At 43.8% G+C, this 23,722-nt stretch overlaps 1 protein-coding gene across 3 annotated transcripts; it reads right to left on the bottom strand.

Annotated features, from left to right (window-relative positions):
• Nucleotides 1-349: 349 nt before the first annotated feature.
• LOC102693043 (atlastin-2) lies at nucleotides 350-21,887 on the bottom strand. Of its 3 annotated transcripts, XM_006638540.3 has the most exons (14): nucleotides 21,778-21,887; nucleotides 12,972-13,240; nucleotides 8,584-8,718; nucleotides 8,095-8,199; nucleotides 7,846-7,896; nucleotides 7,480-7,536; nucleotides 6,803-6,895; nucleotides 6,261-6,399; nucleotides 5,668-5,795; nucleotides 5,535-5,591; nucleotides 4,510-4,581; nucleotides 3,540-3,971; nucleotides 2,633-2,647; nucleotides 1,879-2,528 (listed from the first exon to the last, which is right to left on the bottom strand). In XM_006638540.3, the coding sequence occupies exons 1-14, from the start codon at nucleotides 21,848-21,850 to the stop codon at nucleotides 2,418-2,420; spliced, it is 1,737 nt and encodes a 578-aa protein (XP_006638603.2). In that variant the 5' UTR covers nucleotides 21,851-21,887; the 3' UTR covers nucleotides 1,879-2,417. The 3 variants fall into 3 exon arrangements, with proteins under 3 accessions (XP_015218101.1, XP_006638603.2, XP_069035910.1); XM_015362615.2 differs by lacking the exon at nucleotides 2,633-2,647 and having other exon boundaries at nucleotides 350-1,972; XM_069179809.1 differs by lacking the exon at nucleotides 2,633-2,647.
• Nucleotides 21,888-23,722: the final 1,835 nt, after the last annotated feature.

Below are 23,722 nucleotides of genomic sequence, written 5' to 3'. Positions count from 1 at the left end.
GCTTTCTAGGCTTTTCTCAAGATAAAGGTAAGAGATTTAAGGCGAGGGGGGAAAAAAAGACCCATTTTAGAGTTGAATCAGATACATTTAATAAAATCCTACCACCATAATTGACTGGGAAAAATTACTATTTAGCACAATCATTGAAATGGAGTGCAGAATAAAGTCTGGTATTAAAACCTGGGTGATTAGCCATAGGTAAGTAAACTAGAGTAACACACTTTTGTAAATCTCACTTTCATGACATCCTTCTTTCAGAAGTGACCAGTTCACTAAAGCTAATCCTTAGACAATTTGTTTTCTAAAGTTGATTAAAAACCATCAGTTGCACTTGAAGGAAGAACAAGGCCAATATAGAATTCTTTTATTGAAAAGGGAAAACACTAAACAGCAGATCACCACATAGGAAGCATTTCCCCCTGGGAAAGAAAGTGCTTTTTTCTTTTCTAGTGAACCTTGTAAAATCTATTTTAAGGACAAATAACATTGTTCAAGGCTTATTTATTAGAAGACATTGTCCAGAAATCAAATGACACTGAAAAGGGACAAGCAGGAAGCACCATCCAGAAGCTCCATCAAGAAAACACCCCTTACTCCCTCTTTGAAGTTATTTAACCTCAAAATAAAAATCAAGGTTTTTTTTAAAAGCAAGACAACATTTCACAACTAACCCAATAGGACCTGATCTCCCTTGCTTCCCCAATTTAATCTGCATGAATTACTATAGTTTGATTTTATGTACTGAAAATAAATTACAAGAAATAACTTTAAAAAGCAACAAAAATAAAGAAATCAAGTTCCACTAGCATTCCAATTTGCTTTGCCAGGAGGGGTGGAATTACAGTGCCCAAGGCAAGATATTTCACATTGGTTTAAAAAAGCATTCTCACATTTACACCAACCACAAAACATTCCTTTACATTAACTGCACTTTAGCCTACTACAGAATCTTTTTTCAATAAACTACAAAAACCTTTATAGAAAACTGGTATTTATATATTTATAGTTCATATACATGCCCTATCTCTGAGATCTGATAAAAAATCTAAACTGTACAGACATGAGCTTGTAGGCAATGTATTTTGGATGGAATTGTCACAAACATTGGCATAATCAATTTACATTAGTGCTATGTTACAGAAAAAAAAAGAAAAGTCACCTTTAGTACAGCTTTTCTTTGATAAATCCTTTTAGGGCCAGTCTGCAGCTATGAAGGCAAGGCAATGTACAGTTGTGAATTAATTTCCTCTAATTACAGTAACTTTACCTTGATGTTGTGCGTGCCGTGTAGATCTGATATCATGCAATGTTTAATACTGGTACACACTAAAATTGTTATTAAAAATGTAGTGGCTCGAGGCTTCGCAAATCTGTTTCCACTGAGGATCTTTAAATTTAGTCCAGACAGGCTCACAAAAAGTCACTAGGACAAAGGTTTGCTTGAGTTAAACAAAGCAGCTGCAAAGCTGCCTTTCCCTGAAATACCCTTTAAACCAAACCAGTGCAATCCACTTATAAAATTCTGCGTACAATAGAGATAAAAAATTCTAAACCAGCGCTCACTGTCCCACTGTCATGGGGACAAATCTCAATTCCCAATCTAATCAAAAAGTGGGCGACGCATCAACCTTGTCACATTTAGCAAGAACATCTTTCCCCCACTTTGAACCAAAAGAAAGACTGCAACAGTTCGCCAGATGGGCATCTTCAGAATTGGTGGCAGCATTCGGTGAAGCCGGCTCAGCTCTTAATTCTACATTAGAGAGCAAACTTTGGTTCAAACAGTCCTCAGTCTACGACGAGCATTCGAGTTACAACAGAGTCGGATTAAAGGCGCCTGCGATCGGGCCTCTCAGTGTGCCTTTAACTTGGCGTGCTGGGTGACCTGCCCTGCTATTGCAGCTTTGATGGGGTTGGCCACAGTCTGTCTCATGTTGTCTTCCATAACATGATCACTCAGGGGCTTCAAAACCTGAAAAGTGAGAATGTGCGACAGGAAAAGAGTATGGTAAAACGAGGCTAAACTCAGAGGGGAAAAAAAACCAAAACAAAGTAAATCTGGACATGAATGAAGAAAAAACAGAAACGGTAAGAAAATAAAACATTTACTTATAAAAGATACCTTTTTACTCAAATTAAAAAAAGTAAACGATGGCAATGAGAAGTTTGATGTGAAGATCACACAAGAATAACCAGAACATCCACCCCACTCCCACCAACTGTCCCCCAAACCTCTTTAAAAAAAAACAGTTCAAAAGATCTAGGTGCAAACCTGTACTCTACATGTGGTGTGAGCCAAGTAGTCTGCACAGTATTTATCTAGACCTGCTTGGCCTGTCCACAGCGCTGACAATGTACTTTATAAAAATAAAAGACGAACACCCAGCTCGAGAACAAAGCCAAAAACTAAAAAACAGCTAGTTTTTCTTCTTGTTATTGTTGGTTGAGGACAGTCTCTTTCGCGTGGCAGGTACAAAAGAACGCCTTGCCATTCGACTTCTCAACAATTCAAACAGCTTGGAAAACACCTAAAAGAGGGAATGGGTCAAGTTAGCAGCAGACATGTTAAAGAAAACCAAATAAAGTTGAAGCAAGGAAAAAAGCAAGGGTGGGATGTGCCATCCTGTCTCACCTTTCTGGGAGTCCTCTGTGTAGCAAAGGAAAAGAAGCAAGAACAGGGTTAGAATAAGAGAAAGGTTAGGATTTAAAGCAGGGAAATGTCAAAAGAGACCGACAAATCAGGCAAGCAGCAATTCATGTCATCACTGAAATGTGTGGATCTTGGATCAAGCTCTCTCTAATTTGCGAGAGGTTAACTGCACTGCAAAACCCCCCCAAGAGGCCAGCAGCACACAAAAAGGTTGAAGGGGAGAGGGAATTATTCTGTAAACCAAAATCAGTCAAAATGGAACACTGGATTAGAAATTCTCAGATAAACTGGTCAAGTTACATCAACTAGTTTCCTAATATTCTGGAGATCTTCTGAAGTCTGAAGGCAAAAAGGTGCAGAAAACCGTGCCTTCCAAAGTACGCCTAGGCGTGGTGTAGTTTTATCTTCCAGTGGACTGGGCAAGGCATTCATCTTAATGTACTACTTTGCTTTGCATGATTCTTACACTAAAACCACTGGAGATGCAGTTCTAACCAAATATAAGTGTTTCTACAACATTTGTGAACTCTGATTTTGGTGTACAAAGATGGAAAACATTGTTCATTGTTTATGAAGCAAAAGCAGGTTGCAAAGCTGAATTCAACAGGACAGATGCAAGACGAGTAAATTGGCTTCAACTTAAATGGTCTTTACAGCAGCTTACCTCATACACTATATAAGAATAACCTACTACCTGGGTTAAGATGCATTTCCTCACAAACGTCACTTTCATACATTCTCACGAAAAATCTTGCAGAAGTTCAAGTGACTGTTTAATAACAGCCGAAGCAATCCACTCGGACACTTCTCCCGAAAACAATTACCTCGCCTCGATCTTGAGCGGGAATCCAAAGTCAGAAAGGACAACGGAAGAACAGCTGACACCCACCTGCTCCCATAAGGTCTCCGCTAGCTGATCGATGAGCATCCCCACTTCTCGGAACTCTCCCGAGTACTTCACGTACGCCCAGGTGCACAAGGACACAAGAGCTACTCCCATGATGAGGTTACAAAGGGTCGCTACCGGGTTCAACCCAATAAAACCAGTCACTCCTGAGACGATGTACATGGCCACCATAACGGCAAACAGAGTGGCTGGTGTGCGGGCGGCGAAGAAAATGTTTTTGCTGTCGTTGTGCTTGACAAAGTTTGCATAGGCCTCGTCGATTTCCGCCTCGAGCTGGTCCTGGTAGCGGCGGCAGAACTCCTCCCCTCCCATCTTCTTCACGGAGCAGAACTGCCTGACGCAGGACTCCCGGAAGCCCTCGTGCCTGCGCTCCAGCTCGCTGGGAGAAATGTAAGGCTTGTCCCCGCCGCAGACCTGGGCACGTTACAGGACAGGTTAGCGGCGGCGGTCGTACTCTAGGCCAGGACAGAGCGAGTCGCGCGGTCCTCGGAGCGCTCGGCTTCCTCGAGGAACACGCAGGAGCCGTGCCATTCCCTCCAGCAGGTGACCCAACCGGTGTCAGATCGACCGCAGTCATTTGGGGGTAAAGGACTCCGGAATTTCTCCTATATGCTTATTTCCTCTTGAGCTAAAGCCAGAACCTCATTCAATGGACAAGCCTTTTCCTCAGTCAAAAGTAAGGTCAGGTAAACGTTATACATGATTTAAAACACTCCAGTGTGAGGTGCAATAGACTCTAAATTAAGGCATCTATCGGATTAGTGAAAAGGAGATTATTGACCTTAGAACCTCCACTTAATTGCAGTTTATTTTCAAGGCGCTACACGATTGTTTTGTTTTTTTACGGTGTGCCTGCACTTAAGGTTCATCGGATTGCGGCGTTAATCAAGCACGTCCATCAAGAGCTGCAAAGAGCATCTTCAGAACTGCTGCAAAGCCAGGACATGCCTACCTGCTCCATGCTTTTGTTGTAGCCGTCTTTTGCTCCTGCAACAGCTGCAAGGTTGTTGGCCTCAGCAGTTGCCTGGGTATGAACACAAAGCACTTCATTACCTGCCGCACCAGGACACTGTAATCGTCCATTTTCAACAAGTGACAGTCCACAATTTAGACCCGAATAAACCTCAAGACTGGATTGGTGTTTGATGGAATTGTTCCGTCCTGGGGTTTCTGCGGGAAATACGGGGACTGTGAAATGTTATTCAAAGTGCAGACAATCCTTTCGGACTATAGGATGATCTTCTGTCATTTTCACAAATGCACCTGAAATTCACGCAACATTCTTGATTGCACAATCTGTTCCTATAATAAACTTTCATGTCTGTTGTTACTGTGCAGTAAAATAACCAATAAAAGATTAAGAGTAGTTCACAACTGGGTATAAATATGACAATGAGATACAGGGATTGGGATCGATAAGCTTCTAACAATGTTGGCACTACTTTATGCAGACATCTTAGTGTGGATACAAATGCCCTAAATAGTGTAGTAGGTTTTTCAGTTTTCTGTGAAAAAGGGAAAACTGATCCCATTAAATGAAGGGAGGACCTAGAGTGTTCATCATACACTCACTGGCTAAAATATGAGGAAATCCCAGTCAAATAAAATAGATTCTCCCAGTGGCAAGCAGACCATATGTGCTTGACTTGAAAAGACAAGACGATTCCAACACCTCCCTTGGCTGAAGAATTCCCATGTCAACCCTACTGAAAACCAGTATCCGAAACACCCGCTACCCTCATCCCAGAGTGGGATGAATGGGACTAGGCTGCAAATATGCCAACATTGGATGAAGGAGGTTCCTAGGATTTTCTCCAGTGAGTGTAAGTAGTTGAGTATGTGGGGGAGAGAGACAAAAGCACAGCTCAATAACCTTCATCTCAAGCAAGTAATTCTATCAATTCACTGCAGCATTATTTGTGTATAATTAAAAAAAAAATTAAAAACAAGTGTAGGAGCAGTTGACAATCCAGTTACCTGCAACATGGATTTGGGATGAGGGAGTTCCTCTCCTTGATATATCCGGATATATGCCTAGAGATTAAAAAAAATACATTAAGGAACAATATCCGTGGTGCTAAAATGAAGGCAAAAAATGATATTTACTTACTTTAAAATACTCCACGAGATCTCTGCAGGTCACTTTGGATCCTCCAATTTCTTTTTCTACCAAATTCTTGGGGGCTAGTAGCAATGGCACAAGAGACTGCAGCTCCTTCTTGAAATCACCATCTATATCTAAACATCACAGTAGAGCCGCCAGTAAGTTCATACCATGCAGAAGAGAACAATCCTTCCCATATTTTTTGAGTAAGCCAAAGGCAGAAAACACTATTGGAAATACATTTTACACCATTGAAAGTCGATAAGGTACACACAATTTATTGAATAAAAAAAATTGACAAAACTGGCAATACGTTTTAAAATGAGAAAAGCCAACTAAATGCACCTGCATTGTACATAAATGTGAAAAATCCAAAATAATGCTGGCCTTTCGCTGCAGACTATGGTTCTTGGCTAAAGGTGTAATTTCCTTTGAGTTCAATTAGCTCTCGATGTGCAAAGGACAAGACTCGGATGGAACAGAGTGGAGACCAGGCAAGATCTTCACGTACTGGAAGTCCTGGAGAGCAGTTCCTTCTCGCTTAGAGTGGAAGCAGACGAAGGGCTTGATGAATTTTGGGGTGAATGTGAATGCCATACCTCTTAATCTTCCATCAAAGTGGGGATTAGTGGCAACTTTTAGACCAGGGTGTGGCAGCAAGAAACAGCCGATGTCGGAGAAACAAGAATGGATGTGTTTCCTTACATTCTGGAGCTCCTCATGCTGGTTCTCCTTCACCTGTCGACAGGAGGCGAACGTTGAAAACCCTCTGAAGAGCTATTCTGAAGCCTTGACAGATGGGTAACCCCTACTGCCTGCTGCACACACAGTACCCTCCAGCACAAGATGCTCTTTTTATCCCACAAAATAACCAATGGCAAGTCTGGCTTGGAGGCCATTTCACTCGTAGCCTTATGTAGGTTAATGAAAGCTGAAGCAGGGCTTAAGCAACTAACAGAGAGCAGGGCTCCTTGATAAATACTCTGCAATCCATGCCTCAGCCTCTCAGCAACTCTTCTGAAACAGCTACGATTTCACTGTGCTCCCCGATGTATAGGAAACTCAGACATTTCCAGTTGCCCACCCCAAATTATGCAACAAACCACTTTTTTTTTTAAAAAAAAAAGGATGTTGCACTCACCTGCAATCTCTTCTCCAAAAACTTCTTTCCTCCATCCAGGCCGTAAGGATGTTCGTATGGATAGCTCCAGTCTCGAATAAGAAACATAAGTTTCTGGGGGGAGACAATGAAGATGGAGCATCAATGCTCATGTTTCAAATTGACAAAAAAAAATGCACTCTCCTAAACTCTCCCAGCTCGTAGGAAGGGAAGATTTGACTCTCCAGGTAGGAATAAAAGTTGGGCTCAAAGAAAAAAAAATCTGAAAAGTGTATTTTGAAGAATTATTTGAAAGAAAAGGTTTGATACAACCATCAAAAATGTTGGCAATTTTTTTCTGCTAAAGGAATAATTTGTATTTTAGAGACCGTGCATGATGCATGAGGAATGTAAGCAAGCCTAATGATTTAAGGGCTGAAGGTGCCAGAGCATGGTCGCCCGCTCATGGTTTTGACTTCAGCCTGGGCCTTCACACCTTCTGTGTGGCGTCTGCATGCTTGTCACATGACCGGGGGGGTTCCTGCCACAATCCAAAGGCGTGCCAGCCAGGTTAACCGGCCCACATCCCCAGCCAGCCATAACTCAGCACCATGTCTGCAAGGACAGGCTGTGGCTCATCATGACCTCTTCTTGTACTAGATTGTTACTGAAAAATAAGATACATGTTCATCACCAAAGGCAATCCGAGAAAAACATACCTGAAAGGGTTTCTTGTAGATTTCCTCCATAGCAAGGCGTCCATATTCCGTAAAGAGCTATAGACAAATAACAGAACAAATGATGAGCTTCATCTTAAATGATTTTTTTTAAAAAAGATCTAGATCTGTAGATCTTTGAAGAGATTTCAAAAACCTGATGGATTCTGGAGTCCTGTTTTCCCACTACCCAGTTTCAATAACCTACCTTAAGCACAACAGTAGTTAGCAAATTTGTGACTTGTGATTAACACAGCGCTCTCCAATACTTTGCTTGGAGTCTAACTAAATCAAGTTTGCATCCTATATTTACAGTGTTTGCATGAATATGTAATGAATATAGTGGGGGGGAGGGGGGGGTATACCTACCTGAAGATGTTGAAGATCATCTTCCTGTATGTTCTGGGACAAGTTGTACACCTGTAAAAGACAAATTTAAACATAAAAACCGAGGCACAGACCTCTCCCTGCTCTTCACTTAACCCATTTAAAACACCACTTCCCTGAAGATTAAAAGGTTCAATATTGCTTTTTAACAATGCAATTACCTGCACCCCTCTGTACAGGGAGATGAGAGTTAAACTGCGCATACTGAAGAGTTAATGAAAAACCACAAACCTGTACTGAGCTGGTCATGGTGCTCAGTGCAAACACAGTTGCACAATCTTTGATGGTTGACTGGCTGTCAAAGGCCCCCTGAGTGTCAATTAAAAGCACTGCAACCTACAAAGGAGATAAAGGTCATTTACCACGTGCCCAACCATACACAACATCTGCAGCAGACACTCTGCACTGCCAAATATAATTACAGGGACACGAGAGGCTGAACATTTAATAAGAGAAAAATTAACTGGTAAAAACGGATTATGAACAGCCTCTAGTATGTACAGGAAGTATGCACATTGTTTTAACAGGATTCCAAACACATTCACTGGCAAATCAAGAGAATGAGCCAAGCGAGCCAGTTGTGGACTGGAGTGAATGGTGAAAACTGTGAAGCGCAGTTAAGAGCTCACTTATCTGTTCTACGAAAGAGTAAAACTGTGGGACCAACGGAAAAGGATCTTTCGGATGAACAGGTAAACCCTTCACTGCGGGCAGACTCACCTTGCTTCCATCGGGCTTTTCCACCACAAAGACTTCGCTCCAGACCTGAATGCCGGTGGTTTCTCGTTCACAGCCCCCGCGCCAGGTGAAGCCGGTCAAGGGGTCTTCATGGCCTCCCAGCCAAGAACTGGAATTCTAAGGCAAAGAAAACAAAAACCATTTATGCCCCTTGACCATGGCCTGTGAATGTTAAGACATCGGCAGTGCCAAGCTGTACCACTGGAGGGCACTGTGCCATCAGCATTCATAAAGAAAGAGCTCAAATCAAACCACACACACCAGGGAACTACATGGACTCAGCCAACATCTAATTCACACAATTACTGGAAACAGGTTATATGCCCTGATAGGGTTAACTTTCATACTGTGCAGAAATTGGCTGGTTACAAAAGATTTCAGCAGGCTGCAAGAAAGCCCTGTGATTCTTCTGAAAGACCAGCGAGGGCTTCTTCAGGGGTTACATACCCTGACTTGCTCTCCATGAGACACGGGGAGAGAAGCCTGGGGCTGAGCGCAGGGTCAGTGCCCCTGGAGCAGTTGGGGTTCAGGGCCTTGCTCAGGGGCCCAACAGAGTAGGATTCCTCTGCCGGCCGCGGGATACGAACCGGCAACCTTCCAGCCACAGGCGCAGATCCTGAGCCACAGAGCCACCCCTCCGCCCAATTTGATAATGTTTCAGTGTATGTGAGGAAAACCCAATCATTTATAGAACATTTTAAAAGTACCATTTCCTGCAAACAGGACAAATTCATTAAGTAATTCATGCATAAACTTGCACGTTCTTTGCAAGACTATGAACTATGTAATTACTGTACTTTGGACATTTCTGCTACAAATAAAATGTTACAGCAACACATTGTTTAAAACAGATTTAACTTAATTCATAGAATTAAGTTTCTTATTTCAAACTACAGTATGTGTATGAAACTTACTCTTAGCACTTCAAATTGTATTCATATTTGAAACTGATAATTACTGTGATTAAATGAAAACTTAAATTCATCTTAAATTAAAGCCAGAAAACATGATCTAAGCCCCTCTCTTATTTCTAAAATTGCATTTATAACACTGTTATGAAATTAATAGCTTTAAATTGAGGTTTAAAGCATAATCATCTCTAGATATCAGACTACATGAGAGCAGCAACCTTCAACCAGGGAAGCAATTAACCAGTTGTTTTAAACAAAAATAAGCAAACAATCTGCAATAACTAAAAAAAAAAATGGTTGTTTTCACATTATTTTATTTAATCTGTAACTTGCACATATAGGCCTAGGATCCCACAGCTTCTAAAAATACGAAAGAATGAGACATTTCACTGTGTGCAAACATCCCTGGCTTTTATTTAAATGGGAGAATTTTAATAATAGATGAAAACGGGTGTGGGTTAAACTAACGCCTAGCCGATTTGGAACAGCCACGTGTTTTTCACAGCTCAGCTGGCAGCTCCGAACACCGTGATCGCACACGGGGGAGAATGGGTGGGAGGGGTCTGCCCGCACTTCCTCACCCACACTCCAGCCATTCATCTTTTAAACGTCACGGGCAACACCACCCAGCTGAGCAGTCCCCCAGGTGTACATTCATGCGTCGGCTCAAAGCGTCCCATACTCACGCCAGTCTACAGAAGCACACAGGTACAACTGAAGACACAATCAAGGATTTCAGAAAACCTTACTGTAAACCTGCTGAACGGGATGGATGTATCCACAGCGGCAGTACCACGATACTTTAAGAAACATTCGCTTTGCTGAAATAAAACCTTTTCTACACTTGGCAGGAAAGAAAGCGATCCATCAAAAGCATCGAGATGACACTTTTCAGATTTAATATTGTTATCATGCCGTGCTGGTGAACTACCCTGACAGCCGACTCTCGTTTATATCAGACAGGAATTGTCACGCGTTTCCATTTCACAGAGCTTTGCTGGTTTTTCTTAAAAGCGGAGTTGCAAAAATAAAGCGTGAGGGTAAGGGAACAGATGTCAGAAGGCAGAGATAAGCACACGGAGACGGCTCAAAGCCTCCCGCTTCCCGTTGCGCCGGCCTCGTACGCGTGTGCAGATAACGGCTCCCCGTGGGGAGGGCCCGCCCCCGCCCTGCCCGTGTTGGGACAGCCAATCGCAGAGGCTCTGCCAAACAACCCCCCGGCCTGGACCACACGTTCATGTGCAGCATTCTGGATGGTTTCCAGGCTGCAGTGGACATGCACGGACACTCGGTGACTTTGCACTTGTCATTCTGCCCAGCATGGAGGTACCTTACGCATCGAGAACTAGGAGCTATATATAGTCTTGTAGAAGCGATGGGAGAAAAGACCAAAGACTACAAAAATAAGTCCAGCAGCTTGGACTGCATTTGCCCTAAACATGCTGTTGACAGAGTAGGACTGCCGCCTCAGTTAAACCTCTGACAAGCATTTTACAACACCAACAGCGGAAAACAACATCAAAAAGCACAAGCATGACAAACGACAGCTATTCTCCCTCACAGCACTACCAGTCTGCTACACCGCTTCTCCAAAGTAAAACCTGGTATCAATTTGTTCTGTGCAGTGTAGGAATGAAAATGCCTATTGTCTCTCCTGGTAGTAAATACAAGCTAAAAGTTCATGTACTATAGGACATCCAAACTTTCACAAGATGCAGTAAATTGAGTGCTCTGTTGTTTTGGACAACAAAACTGTTGTAAACACACCCTAACCTTTCATCGAAATTTCCAAAGCACCTAAGGGTTTATTTTTCATTTGCACTAAAAAGGAAAAGATGGAAAGTGGTCCATGATGTCAACTTGACCATAGCTTAACACTTAACCGTTCTTAATTGCTGTGAAATCAAAAGAACATCTAAAAGGACACCGACAATCAATCAAGAAGTAATTTCGTTTCTCCTTCACAGCATTAACACAAATACAAAAATAGCTCCTCCCAAGTTACCCGACCTATAAGCAGAAATCACAGCTTGTAAAGTGATCCACACATCCTGCTGCAAGCTCACCGACTTGACAAATACTGCCAGGGCCAGGAGTTCTCCCAGTCACCTCCTCATGAGGAAAACCAGCTCTTCTTCCTTCACTCAGCCCCTCACAGGTAAGTTAGGACAGCCTCCCATCTCAAGCAACTTTAAAATGCAGACGCCCCTGCCACGTCTTCGTTTTCAGAGAAGCATGAAGACGTAAAACGTGGGTATTACAGAGCACCTAAATGCATTTCTTGGTCATTTGAAAGCTCATCACGAACATGTTTTTCTTACAGTGAACTCAAAAGGAGCTGTTCATGAACTTCAGGAAAAAAAAAACACAACCTACATCTCCAGCGTCGGGGAATGCTTAAAGCCTCTGCACACTTTTTAACAAAAAAAAAGAAAACCGACAATTCTCAAACTCTGCAAAACTAGCACTCTACCAAGACCACGACAAAGACTGAAGTTAGCAATTCTAATATTATTTATTAAGATCCAATCAGAGATGCTGCAATTAGTTGTGATGACTCGGAAACCCAGCGTGAACTATGGATAGAGCGTACGATCGGAAGCAGGACTAGCCCTGGGATGCCAGGGGCATAACCCAGGGAGGAGCTTGGTCACCCCAGCTGCCACCCCATTGTAGGTCTTCAACTGGCCACCAAAAGGAAACAATTACAACGCATCTCAATGTGTTTTTGGAGAGTGTGCACAAATCCAGTACTGTAAGTGTTCGGTGCTGGTCAATACGCTGTAGATCATCCCCATGAAGCTCAGTGAAAGGTGTGCAAGAGATTTTGGCTCATGCTCGGGCATCAGCTGACCTGGAGTCAAACAGGGGCCACCAGTGTAAGCAGCACATTTAGAAATGCCACGCGCGTAGGTTGCTGCTGGAAGAGGTGTTAGTGGGGCCAGCAGGGGGGGCTCACCCTGTGGTCCATGTGGGTCCTAATGCCCCAGTATAGTGATGGGGACACTATACTGTAAACAGGCGCCGTCCTTTGGATGAGACGTAAAACCGAGGTCCTGACTCTCTGTGGTCATTAAAAATCCCAGGGCGCTTCTCGAAAAGAGTAGGGATGTAACCCCGGTGTCCTGGCCAAATTTCCCATTGGCCCTTACCAATCATGGCCTCCTAATAATCCCCCTCTATGAATTGGCTACATTACTCTGCTCTCCTCCCCACTGGTACATGTAGCTGATGTGTGGGGAGCGTTCTGGCGCACTATGGCTGCCGTCATCATCCAGGTGGGGCTGCACATTGGTGGTGGTGGAGGGGAGTCCCCATTACCTGTAAAGCGCTTTGAGTGGAGTGTCCAGAAAAGCACTATATAAGTGTAAGCAATTATTATTATTATTATTATCCCTGCCACACCGCACTTAAGCTCCTGGCGACGCCACCGAGGGCGCTTGTCGCCGGCGTACGTACCCCGTTGTACATGTATCGCAGCATGAAGTCCAGCAGGAAGGACTTGCCCTTCCGGAAGGCCCCCGCCACCGACACCACCACCACGTTCAGGTCCCGGATGTGCTCCTGCAGGAGGATGTGCTCCAGGGCCTCCTCGTCCAGCTCGAAGTTGTGGTCGTCCTCGTGGGCCAGCACGATCTGAACGGGCCGGGCTTCTTTCATGGGGACATCGCCGCCGTTCAGCGGCCAGCCGTCCGAGTTGAGGGAGAGCCGTTCCACACCGCTCACATCTGGAACACCCCAAAAAAAAAAATTATAATAATGTCACCTTTTTCTACTGCACTGCACGTGCTAGCACAAGGTTTCTCTGTTGGAGCTATCCTGGATACACTGCCAGCCTGCCGATTCTAGACTTCTGGAGTCCCGAGATCATGACAGATGACTAGTCTATAATCAGCATTTAATAGAATTATTTTAGCTCTCATTTGCCTTGAAACAACCTTGCCTGCTCATACGTGACTCTAGACTGTCTCAGTAGCTACATTTCTTGGCTGGTTGCAAGTTTAAGAAAGAAAAGCCTACACAAGCAGGCAACAATCCACACATCAGAGGAGCACTCGCCGAGACCAGGAATCGGGAAGCAAATGAACGGAGCTCGCTCTCTCTCTCTAACTCAGTTCCCAGATAATAAATACAACTCTGCAGTTACCACGTCCAGTTCCAACAAAAGATTCTTTTTTGATTTCAGCACAATCAAAGCACTATAGAGTCTTTGCCCTGGGGAAAGAGAAAAAACAGTCATTGTTTAGGTCTGCTCTAATTTTGACAAAAGTGTGAAACATTACAAGTATTCGGACACATTACAACACAGACCTGAAATTAAGGAGCACCTGGACTTCATTAAAGAACTCCCATTTAAGTACTATTCCAAAACGGGATCAATAAAATTAAGATGACACTTGTACTTGGGTATTTAAATAACTGATATAGCGAAACTAAAAAGCTATACCAAACGTCATACAAACAAAATTATTTATACAAGTTTTTACACATTACACAGATTTGATACTACTCCGATATTTTAGGCATCATTTTATAGATCATAACGAACTGCGACACTCCTACCACAAGCCACTAAAGCACTGCACTGGCCAGGGAACTACGTGGGCACAGGTGATGAGGTAACCAACGCTTGAATAAGCCAGCCTGATGAATATTAAGAACAATTCACAGGGAACAAACCTACATGCCTCGTTTATTAGGAGAACAATACTGTCGTATCATTAGTATGTTAGAGCAACAGCTCATGTGGAGCAGCGGGGCCAAATCCTCTTAAGCTATGAATTCAGGTTTTGTGCAGTCCACTGGGAGGAATGTGAGGCAGAGTTGTATAATGGTCTGCCAACTGCTGGGCACTGCAACCCAATTGATGGCCAGGTCCAAGGGTGACCGAGCTCCACTTGCAGCGCCTGACGACAGCCCGGCCCACGGGCCCCCTCTCGCACGCTCATCGGGGCGGTACGCCCGCGTGCAACGGCTTTCTCGAGGGCCCAGCGCCCACAGTACTCCCCGTGTCCGTCTGGCCAACGTGAACTGGCAAAATAAATGTACCCGTGCCACACGCGCGCAATAAAACACCAGTGTTCCCACTACAAAAAAAAAACCAAACTATTCTCATTTTCGGGAGCAACAGGGAAATTTGTTGCAGTAATAAGCGGTAGGGCTCGCTTGTATACGTGTCATTATCCAATTATCTTGGCTCGCCAATGCCTTGCAGCAAATATGTGCAAACCATCCCCCAGCCCCGGCACATGATCCAGAGTGACTTCAGAGCCTGTCCACACCACTGCTTCTTCACATGTCAGCTCTCATGACCCGTCACCCACCCCGGGAGGAGGCAAAAACGGGACTTAAGTGCTCATGGGTTTTTTTAAAAGCCATCGTTCTCAATCCTCTCTCCTCCTTGAGTTTTCACTAACAGGGCCTTTAGAACCACTTGGGCTAATTAAACTTCCTGCTTTTGAAAACGCTCCAGAGGGAGAGTGGGTTTTTGCAAAGAAACACTAAGAACTCCAAAACTCTTAAATTATCAGTGGCCTGACAGACAGGAACAACACTATTACATCTGGAAGAAGGTAGGCACAGGAAATGCCAACCGAGCGCGAGAGCCAAGAACTGTATTTAACTACAGATCCAGCACCTTTATTGATTAACAGCCTAGGTAGATCAAGAACCAGAGGAGATGGGGTTTTTCCAGGAACACATCCACTTGGGGGAGGGTGGGGGTGGGGGAATGGTGCAGTGTCTAGCGCCCCAACGGCAGCCTCCAGATTCGTTCATGAACGCAGTGATCACTTCCATCAATGTTGTGCCAAGGACAAAACATTCAGACATAAAGAGTGTAGCAGGGGCTGGGCCTTATCACATTACTGCAAATGATGACATTGCAGGTATTACAAGCTGCCATATAGAACATGATATAAATAAACCTTCTCTATTTCACAAAGTTTCCCAGTGACAGCCAGCCATGCTCCTTATGGGCGAGCTAATGGAACCTCACAACCATCTAAATATACATGCGTGTGGCGTACAGACTTGCGCTCGGGTAATACCCAGGCTCTTCCATGTCTGTTCTCAAGCGTGCCTCTTCATGTGAGCAAGGCGTGAAAAAAAAAAAAAAGACAACATTGCCCTGCCAAGTTCTCAACAGCTCTACCCTGTCAGGAGACAACTCTCCCACTGGGGGCCCTTAACAGCAAGAATAATAAGACACAGCGGTTTTTAGCACGCAGATGGGACAGGCTGAAAATCAGCCTCAGTGACGATTCTGGTCAACAGAAGATAACATTTGGAAATGCCTTGCATTCATGCTCAGGTACTCTCGACCCGGGACACAGAAAACCAATGACCAATGATTTCCCATTATATCATGCAGAAAGGCAGATGCTTGGAACAGCCGTTCAGTGTAAAATCTTAGCTGTATATTAATGTCCCAAGTCGGACATTCTGTAACAACAACCCCCACAAAAAAATCTCACCGGAAAGGAAATGCACAGCCTACACAATTTGCAATTGTTTGAATATGTTACTTGCACTACCATGTACAGTGCCTACCAGAACCTTGCTCATTACATTCTGAATTGGAACCCGAGTTATACATCTGGGTGGAGTACTTCTAGAAACGTATGGAATTCATGTAAAAAAAGAACAAAAAGCAGACCTCGTACCACATACTGTAGTATGAATCACCCCCTGTCCCCAGGCAAGAGCCTAGGTCTAGTCTGTTATTCTGCTCTCAGAAGACGCACACTGAAGAACACGCAGCTTCTTACGGGCTCGAACTGGAAACAATCTCCTTGCTGGTCTTGTCAAATCGGATCAGTAGGAAGACCGATACCAAGTTGGCTCGTACAGCACCTCCCCGTAACAAACGCCCAGCATTCTTCGAGGTTTCACTCGGCTACACGCTGACAATACAGCCTCCACCCAGCTTCCTTTTACAGTCAGGGTGAGGAGAACAGTGAATTAACTCCTGCAGCTTGACAGCTGGAATGGGACCTCAGAACACACAATCCTTCAGGCCAGCCAGTGAACGGACGTGGAGCGAGGCCTGCTGTACCACAGCCAGAAGCTAACTCTGTGCCACAGTGAAGCCAGTTCCCATGCCCCTTTACCCGAACGTGACCAAGCAGCCCACCCTGAAGCCCCAGTTCCGCACTCCTGGAGCTTCTTAACCAGACTGGTCTTCGTGGTGGAGATTAAACACCACACACTCCAAAGCTGCTATCTTGACAAAAATGAAAACATAGCTAAAGTACTGATACTTATGCACTCCTGGCATGAAGGAGACAAATTAAACTATTATTAGAAACCGCAACAGTTGTCAGGTATTTTTGCATCCTTGCCATTGAGCTTTAGGAAGACCTCACTAACACGTACTTATGCATTGTAAAACTGGGAAAACGCATGACACAAATTACCTACAAACAGCAGAGTGCTCACAAACTTAACATTGCATTAACAAATAAAATACACTCTTGGCAGTATGTGTGAAAGGATAAGTTGGTAAAGAGAAAGATTAATCTGGATTTACATTATATGACAGCAATGTACATACTAGACATCTGCTTTCCTTTTCAATTGCATTTCCCTTTAATTTCCTTGCAATTTAAGCCAAGGCTATCCTGCTGTCCTCACGACATCTGAAGAGCAAGAACTGAGATGCACAGCTTGGCAGATGGGCAATACCCGATAACATGACATTCAAGATTCCCTCCCCCCATCGCTATATAAATACATCTATGCAAAAAAGGTTATTTCTTCTCAGCTTCTTCAAAAGAAGATCTTTGCATGTCTTTAGCTGCAGTCTTTTTACCCAAATAAAATCAATCTACTGTGTTTAGGCAAATACAGTATCAAAACAGTATTAGCTGAAATAAACTTACAGTATATAGAACTTATGCGTAGCAGGAAGGTTATGCTCAAATGCAGTGCTAAATGAAAATGTTAAAGGTAAACTGAAGTCCTCAAGGCAGAATTTAATAGATCTTTGACCTTACTAGCAGAGAACATTGCATGACACACTGTAAACAGTTCTTGAAGCTGATATTGTATGAAATTCAATTCTTAGAAGGTGCAAATAATCCACAAAACAAAAAGTTAATTTACATCAATTTGTTTAAAGCTATAAAAGGTTAGGATACCTAGGATAATCACGGCCATAAACTGAGAATTGCGATGCAGTCGTTTTAAAATTTACGATGCTTTTCAAATAGTTAAAGATTAGGAGAAACTGAAGAATGATGGAAATCATACCTGAAAAAACCAAGCTAGAAGAGCTGATACAGCATCACTCCCATTTCTATTAACCAACACCAAGCAAAACTGCTCCAGAACTGGTCAGACAAGGTCACAGAAACGTACTATTTCTGTTTGGGGTGGTGCGAGATGGGCACTGTACTTATGAATCAGTAAAGGGAAAAGCAAACAATCGCTCTTTAAAAGCAGACCATTTCTCAAAACCAACTCCAGAGCTGTAGAGCAGAATTGTGTAACAAAAGCCTGTTGTTTGAATTCTAAATCCGTAATCAAGAAACAGTTGTTCGAAAAGCACTCCAGTGAAACCAAACCCACACAATGATTGACTCTCTTAAGTCTTTTCACTAAACAACTAAAAAGATTTGGTAGCCTTAATAGAGTTGCCCCTAATGCTAAAGTTAATTAATGCAGTTTTCTTCACTGAATATTGATTTGACTTTCTGCTAAGATTTTAAGAACCAACTGTAGATTTACGGGAAGGGCTCTTGCATTTCTCTGAAGTTCAGGCAGGGTGCTAACCACAGTGCAAAAGTATCCAATACCTCTACCCGCATTCTCACCTTAAACTTTTATAACTGAGTCCCAGCTTTTGTCATTCAACTGAAGAGAGAAAAAAGCCCAGCACAAAGAAACATTTCTTGTCATAGGCCTAAAGCTTGGCACCAAAACATAGCACTGTCACTCTTCACAGAGATCTCAAGATTTCTTGAAGTTCATGTTTAGGAACTAACCCCTCCATAACTGTGGAATACCAAGAAACTTGAGTGAAGACCGTGGGAAGCAGCTCTGAGCAGATCCAACAAAATTGTAAGACTCAGCTCCATTTTCAAAACAGGCATACAAGTTAAATGTTTTTGTAACACACAATAAATGGCATTTTAAAATGGCTTAATGCCTAAACTAAAGAAAAGCCTACTACTTGATGATGCAATAAGACCCTCCTCAGTTTCCTATAGTGACAGGCTGAAGGAACTTAACCTTTACGGTCTTGAACAGGAAGCCGAAAGAGCATTCAAATGCTCAAGGGCATGGACAAAGCCAGCCCAGAAGACTCCCCTAGATTGAACAGTGAGACACGAACCAGTGGACAGAAGCAGATGCCACACAGACATGTGCAGTGAGAAACACCTGGATCAGATCAATCGGCTGCTTCCTACTGAAACAGCTGGACAGGCCAAATGGCCTCCTCTTGTTCGGACCTGTTCTTATGCAGTTTTTAGAACTGATTCAGCAGTCTGATCCACCAGCCGTTCCGCAGTCAGTCTGACGGGGAGCCTGAGCAAATCAGTGCCCGGTGGCCTGTGATAAGGCCTGCGAGAGCGGGCCGTGCCCTCCACAGTTCAGAGCAGCCCCAGACCAAACCGCCGTTATCTCCCCGCAAGGCTTCCCCGCGCGTGAGCGCTTCCATCGGCTTGATAACCCCCAAATCTGGTGCAGGAGCAGCAAGTTCTGCAAGCGCTACAAGCACAGCCCTCCACACCTAGCCTGACGGCACACTCGGGCATCTCACAGGGCGCGTGCAAAAAAGTCAACAGAGCTTTGGAAAAACAAACCCCTTCTGGTCAAGGTGCAGGCCAGCACCCTGATCAGAATTAAGCGACACGCAACCTCCTCGCTTTAAGGGCATCTCTTGCAGGGACTGTGGCCGACAGACTCCATCTATCGACCACGTTTACTTCACAAGGTCCTCCTTCTGCACCACACCCTTGGGAAAGGACTGCGCAGGCTGAAGCAGACCAACAGGGAGATCGAAAGACCCGCCGGCCGCTTCCAAAACGAAAGAAGCACTGGTTCCGAGTGGCCAAACGCAAGCGGAAAGGACTTCCTGCTGTTGATGCTGCAAGTCAATTCTGCGCTACAATTATCCGAAGACAAACATTACTTTTTACTCTTCTATATAAAGAGATTCACTGGAGGATTAATCAATACATACACGGATGAAAAGTTTCTCACCAATTTGGGTGATGCCTTTATTCAAAGGAAAAGAAAATATATATACACACACACATCATGATACAGAAATAAAGTTAAAAATACAGACAGTTCAGTCTTGTTTTGATGGTGGGATCTGACAAATGTTTGTGTAATGGAAATGACCTGGTCTTACAAGATGGTCCGTGACCTGCTTCACAGGCTCAGATCATTAACAGGTGTTTCTGACTGAGTGCATGACAGCTGGCACAGGTCTGACTTACAGTCTTGTATTCATGAGGGTCCTGCTCATCAAGACATGTTCTGTACCGGAGGTTACTTCTTATGCATCAGCACTAGTTACATAACCCTGCATGTCTAACCAACACAAATTAATTTAATAGTTTATCTGAAAATGCCAAGTGTAATACACCCTGGACAGTGCCAAACTGGACCAGGGTTCAAATTGCAACATAGGAGACCAAAGTTGAAACAGCACAGCCAAGAAAAGTGAAACTTTTACTCCTTGCAGCTTGCAAAAGCAATGATTGGGAAAATACTGTTGCCTGAAGATTATCTCAGCTTAGGGGGAAAAAAAAAAAACTCACAAAGTACTGACGGGTGGCAGGAGTGCTACTGTACTTCTGCACAGTGTGTAAAGTACGGGGATTTACAGGAAAGCAGTCAAACTCACGTTGTAATGTAACAGAACCAAATTCCACCAAAACCTGTTATTCCTTGTCAAGTTTTTTTGCTCGCGTCTGTCCATTCTTAAAATGCTCTCCCACCGCCTAATAGAGACTTGAGTTCAATCCACATAAAGCCGTGTGCGCCCAAGTTATGCAAATCTTGAGCGATGGCAGGCGGAGGAGGGAAAAGTAGGACTGCAACTCGGAAACCGAGAAAGCGTCCATTTCTGATCTAAATTAGTCATAGAAACGACTTTTTTTAAAAAAAATGACTGCTCGTGGTTTAGTAATTTTATTCTGATAGGTGCAGTGGTAAAGCTCCCTGAAAAAAACTGCCCCTAACAGCGCTGGAGGGTCATTATCACTGGCCACCGCAATTCCAGATGTGCCGAGCTCAGGAAACATCTGCTGGCGCGAGCCGGACCCCGTGTGCCACGCGCTGCGTAAGCCCCGCAAAATACCGCCCCCCCCACGAGCTGGTCAATTTAATCATTTAGAGCAGCAACCCCGGCACAGAACCACCCCTCAGTTCAGAATCTTAAACTGATGCAACATAACAGGTGGCTTTTCTGTTTCACTCGCAAAGAAACGTCTAGCCCTTCGGGTAAATGCCAGTGCCCGGACCCAGTTCGGCTCGGTCCAGAGACCCGCACCTGCGCAGCGCCAATCACAACAGCTGCCGTGCCCCTACCTCCTCTGAAGTCGATATTGGGGAAGAAAAAATAAATAAACAGCGCCATTTATCTCTATCGACCTCCCGGGGTGGGAGGGTTCACGGCAATTAGCAAGGGGCATACATGCCTGAGTAAATAAACCCGCCATCTCAAAGGAAGGTGAAAAAAACCGCACCGAAACAGGTCAAAGCGCCCAACGCAATTCCAGAGACGTTTGCGACCCGGCGCCGGCTGTTCTGAAAAACACACACACATATGTGTATCTGGACCAGGATAGACCGGTGTGCTTTATTTTCCTGAACACAGGGGCGACTGTATACCCCCCGCTCCAACCTCATCATTCCTCCAAGACCCCGGGACGGGCCGGCACGGCCACTCGTGGCCCGCGGGGCGGCGGCGGCAGCCCCCCGGGCAGCCCGGGCAGAGCAGTGCGGTCCAGCGGGACGGCGCAGGCCAGGTGGAGCCGGGACCTGGCGCACCAGCCCCGGCACGGCGAGCGCCCTGCCCAAAGCGCACCTACTCCGTGCGCCTAGAGCTCTCCCCGCCGGGCAGCGACAAGCGCGCACACACACACACATTTATTTTTTCGGTACAGAATTCAGCAAAAAAAACACACACACACACCAACAACAGATACAAAACAGAGCGCCAGCCGGCTCGCCGGAGCGGGGCACGTATCGCTTCCCGTCCCCTCAGAGCAACGCTGCTCGGGATAGCTGCTGGATAAACTGTTACCTTCGCCAAAGACGTTGCTTTTCCGATTTCGTTCAGAATGATTCCGAGCCTTCAACCCGCTCTCCTCCGCCATCTTGTTCTGTTTAAAATAATCAAACCCCGCTGACGTCAGGCGCTGAACCCCCCTTTTTTATCTAGTTCAGGCATCGCCAGGGCAGTCCTCTGGGTCCTAAAGCGGAGCCCCGCCGGTTTGCGGTGCAACTTTCTTTAAGTGCTCTATAACTATTTACAACAACAAACAACAATAAGTAACATCGAACCAAACAAACGCATACGCATACATGCAATATAAAAGTTGTTAGGGATACTTTTTTTTCAAATAATCTTACATAATTTACATAAATATCACGGGTTCGTTTAGCTTTCTTATTTTTGGATGTTTTGAATGATTTTAATGTTAAAATTCAGTTTCTCTTTGAAGGTTAACAGTGCAACTCTCTGCTCCGACTGAACAAGAGTTACAGGATATCCTTAATAATGCGTTAATGATTTTCTGTTTCTGCAGCGGTGTCCTCGCCGCAGTTTTACTTCTGCTGAAAAAATGGCTGCAGTTTCTCTGATATCCAAAAGTTTAGTTTCATTTCAGACTCTAAAAACCTGCATTTGTGCTGTACTAAAGCATTGTACAAAAAATACAATTATTATTTGATTTGGTTGGATGAGCCAGAAGATTTTTACGTTTATTCTACCAGCAACATTTTTTTCTCATCAATTATGTCTTTTTGAAAATGTGAAATATTCATTAAATGTAATATATTATTGCATCACATACTGTACATATGTGACACATGTCAATGCACACTAACTTTTATTACCAATAAAATAAATTGTTTAATTGTTTTCATTTAAATTCTCAATGTTATTTATAGTATCTGATTTAAAAAAACATATGTTCCATATAAAAAATAACTTTTTCTAATATAAGTAATTTATTATTTGTAATCAGGAATGAGGTGTTAAAATAATTGCCATACCTAAGAAACATTTTTGCTAATGAACTGTCCATTCTCACAATGACTGGAATTAAAATGGAAGACATTTTATTTCAAACATGTTTGTAAGTGGCTAAATGACACTGCAAGTCACAACTAGCAGCCCACTGGAGCTCAGTAGGTGTGAGTCTGGTCAGCACCTGGATGGGAGACTCCTGGGAAAGCTAAGGTTGCTGTTGGAAGGGGAGTTAGTGGGACCCTCTGTTTTTAAAAGCTATATTTCAGAATATTTCTAACAGATTGCTGCATTTTGAATCTCAGAAAGAGGCACGTGGCCTTTCAACCCATATAAAAATGGAACTGTTATGGTACTGGATCTTTCCGTGATATGCCGTCTACTGAATACAGTTCTGGGATGCACATGAAATTTACAGTGTTGAAATATTTTGTGTTACTTTTCTTTCAATATACATGCAGTATATAGTCAGGTTTAAACTACTTGGGAACAGGTTTTTCACACAGTATGTTAAACAAAACCCCGGGTACGGGCATTAAAAAGGAGGAGAGGTCTGTTCATAAGGTTTTGAAAAGCTGAGAAGTCGGATCTGGAAACAGGTGACCCAGTTCTTTTTTACTTCAGCCTGAGTTTTATCCTCCAGTGGGCTAGTCTATAGCAGCTGAATGTTCATTAATCTGGTGCATTAAATTACGTTTTCCACTCATCCTTAAGAGAAGTTGTCTTTTGCCTAAATGTGACCACAGAGCTACAAAGAGAGGTTGTATATAGTTAAAGGTCCAAGCAGAAACCCTCAAACATTACTTATTGTGAGGAGGGAACTGGGTGGGGTTTTTACAATTGAGTCTTCCCATAACAAAGCTCACACCGGTTAAGTTAAGAATTAAATGCTAAACATGTTCATAAATATGTTCAATGGAGTATCCAGAAATATCCAGATGATATTTGAGCAATGTTTTCTCAAGGCATCTCTACATCTCTGTACAAGTAGTGGAAA

Source organism: Lepisosteus oculatus, chromosome 17, assembly GCF_040954835.1.
Source record: "Lepisosteus oculatus isolate fLepOcu1 chromosome 17, fLepOcu1.hap2, whole genome shotgun sequence".
Classification (NCBI taxonomy): Eukaryota; Metazoa; Chordata; class Actinopteri; order Semionotiformes; family Lepisosteidae; genus Lepisosteus; species Lepisosteus oculatus.
Note: the sequence above shows the minus strand (reverse complement) of the source record. Positions and strands in the feature narration are given on the sequence as shown.

What these genes read in the sequence shown, in the direction of transcription:
- LOC102693043 (XM_006638540.3), bottom strand. Translation starts at nt 21,850, where the DNA reads ATGGCGGAGGAGAGCGGGTTGAAGGCTCGGAATCATTCTGAACGAAAT. An exon ending in TGCGATACATGTACAACGGG is followed by an intron (nt 8,719 to 12,971) that starts GTACGTACGCCG and finishes TCTTTGCCTTAG; the next exon opens with AATTCCAGTTCTTGGCTGGG. An exon ending in ATCTCGTGGAGTATTTTAAA is followed by an intron (nt 5,592 to 5,667) that starts GTAAGTAAATAT and finishes TTTAATCTCTAG; the next exon opens with GCATATATCCGGATATATCA.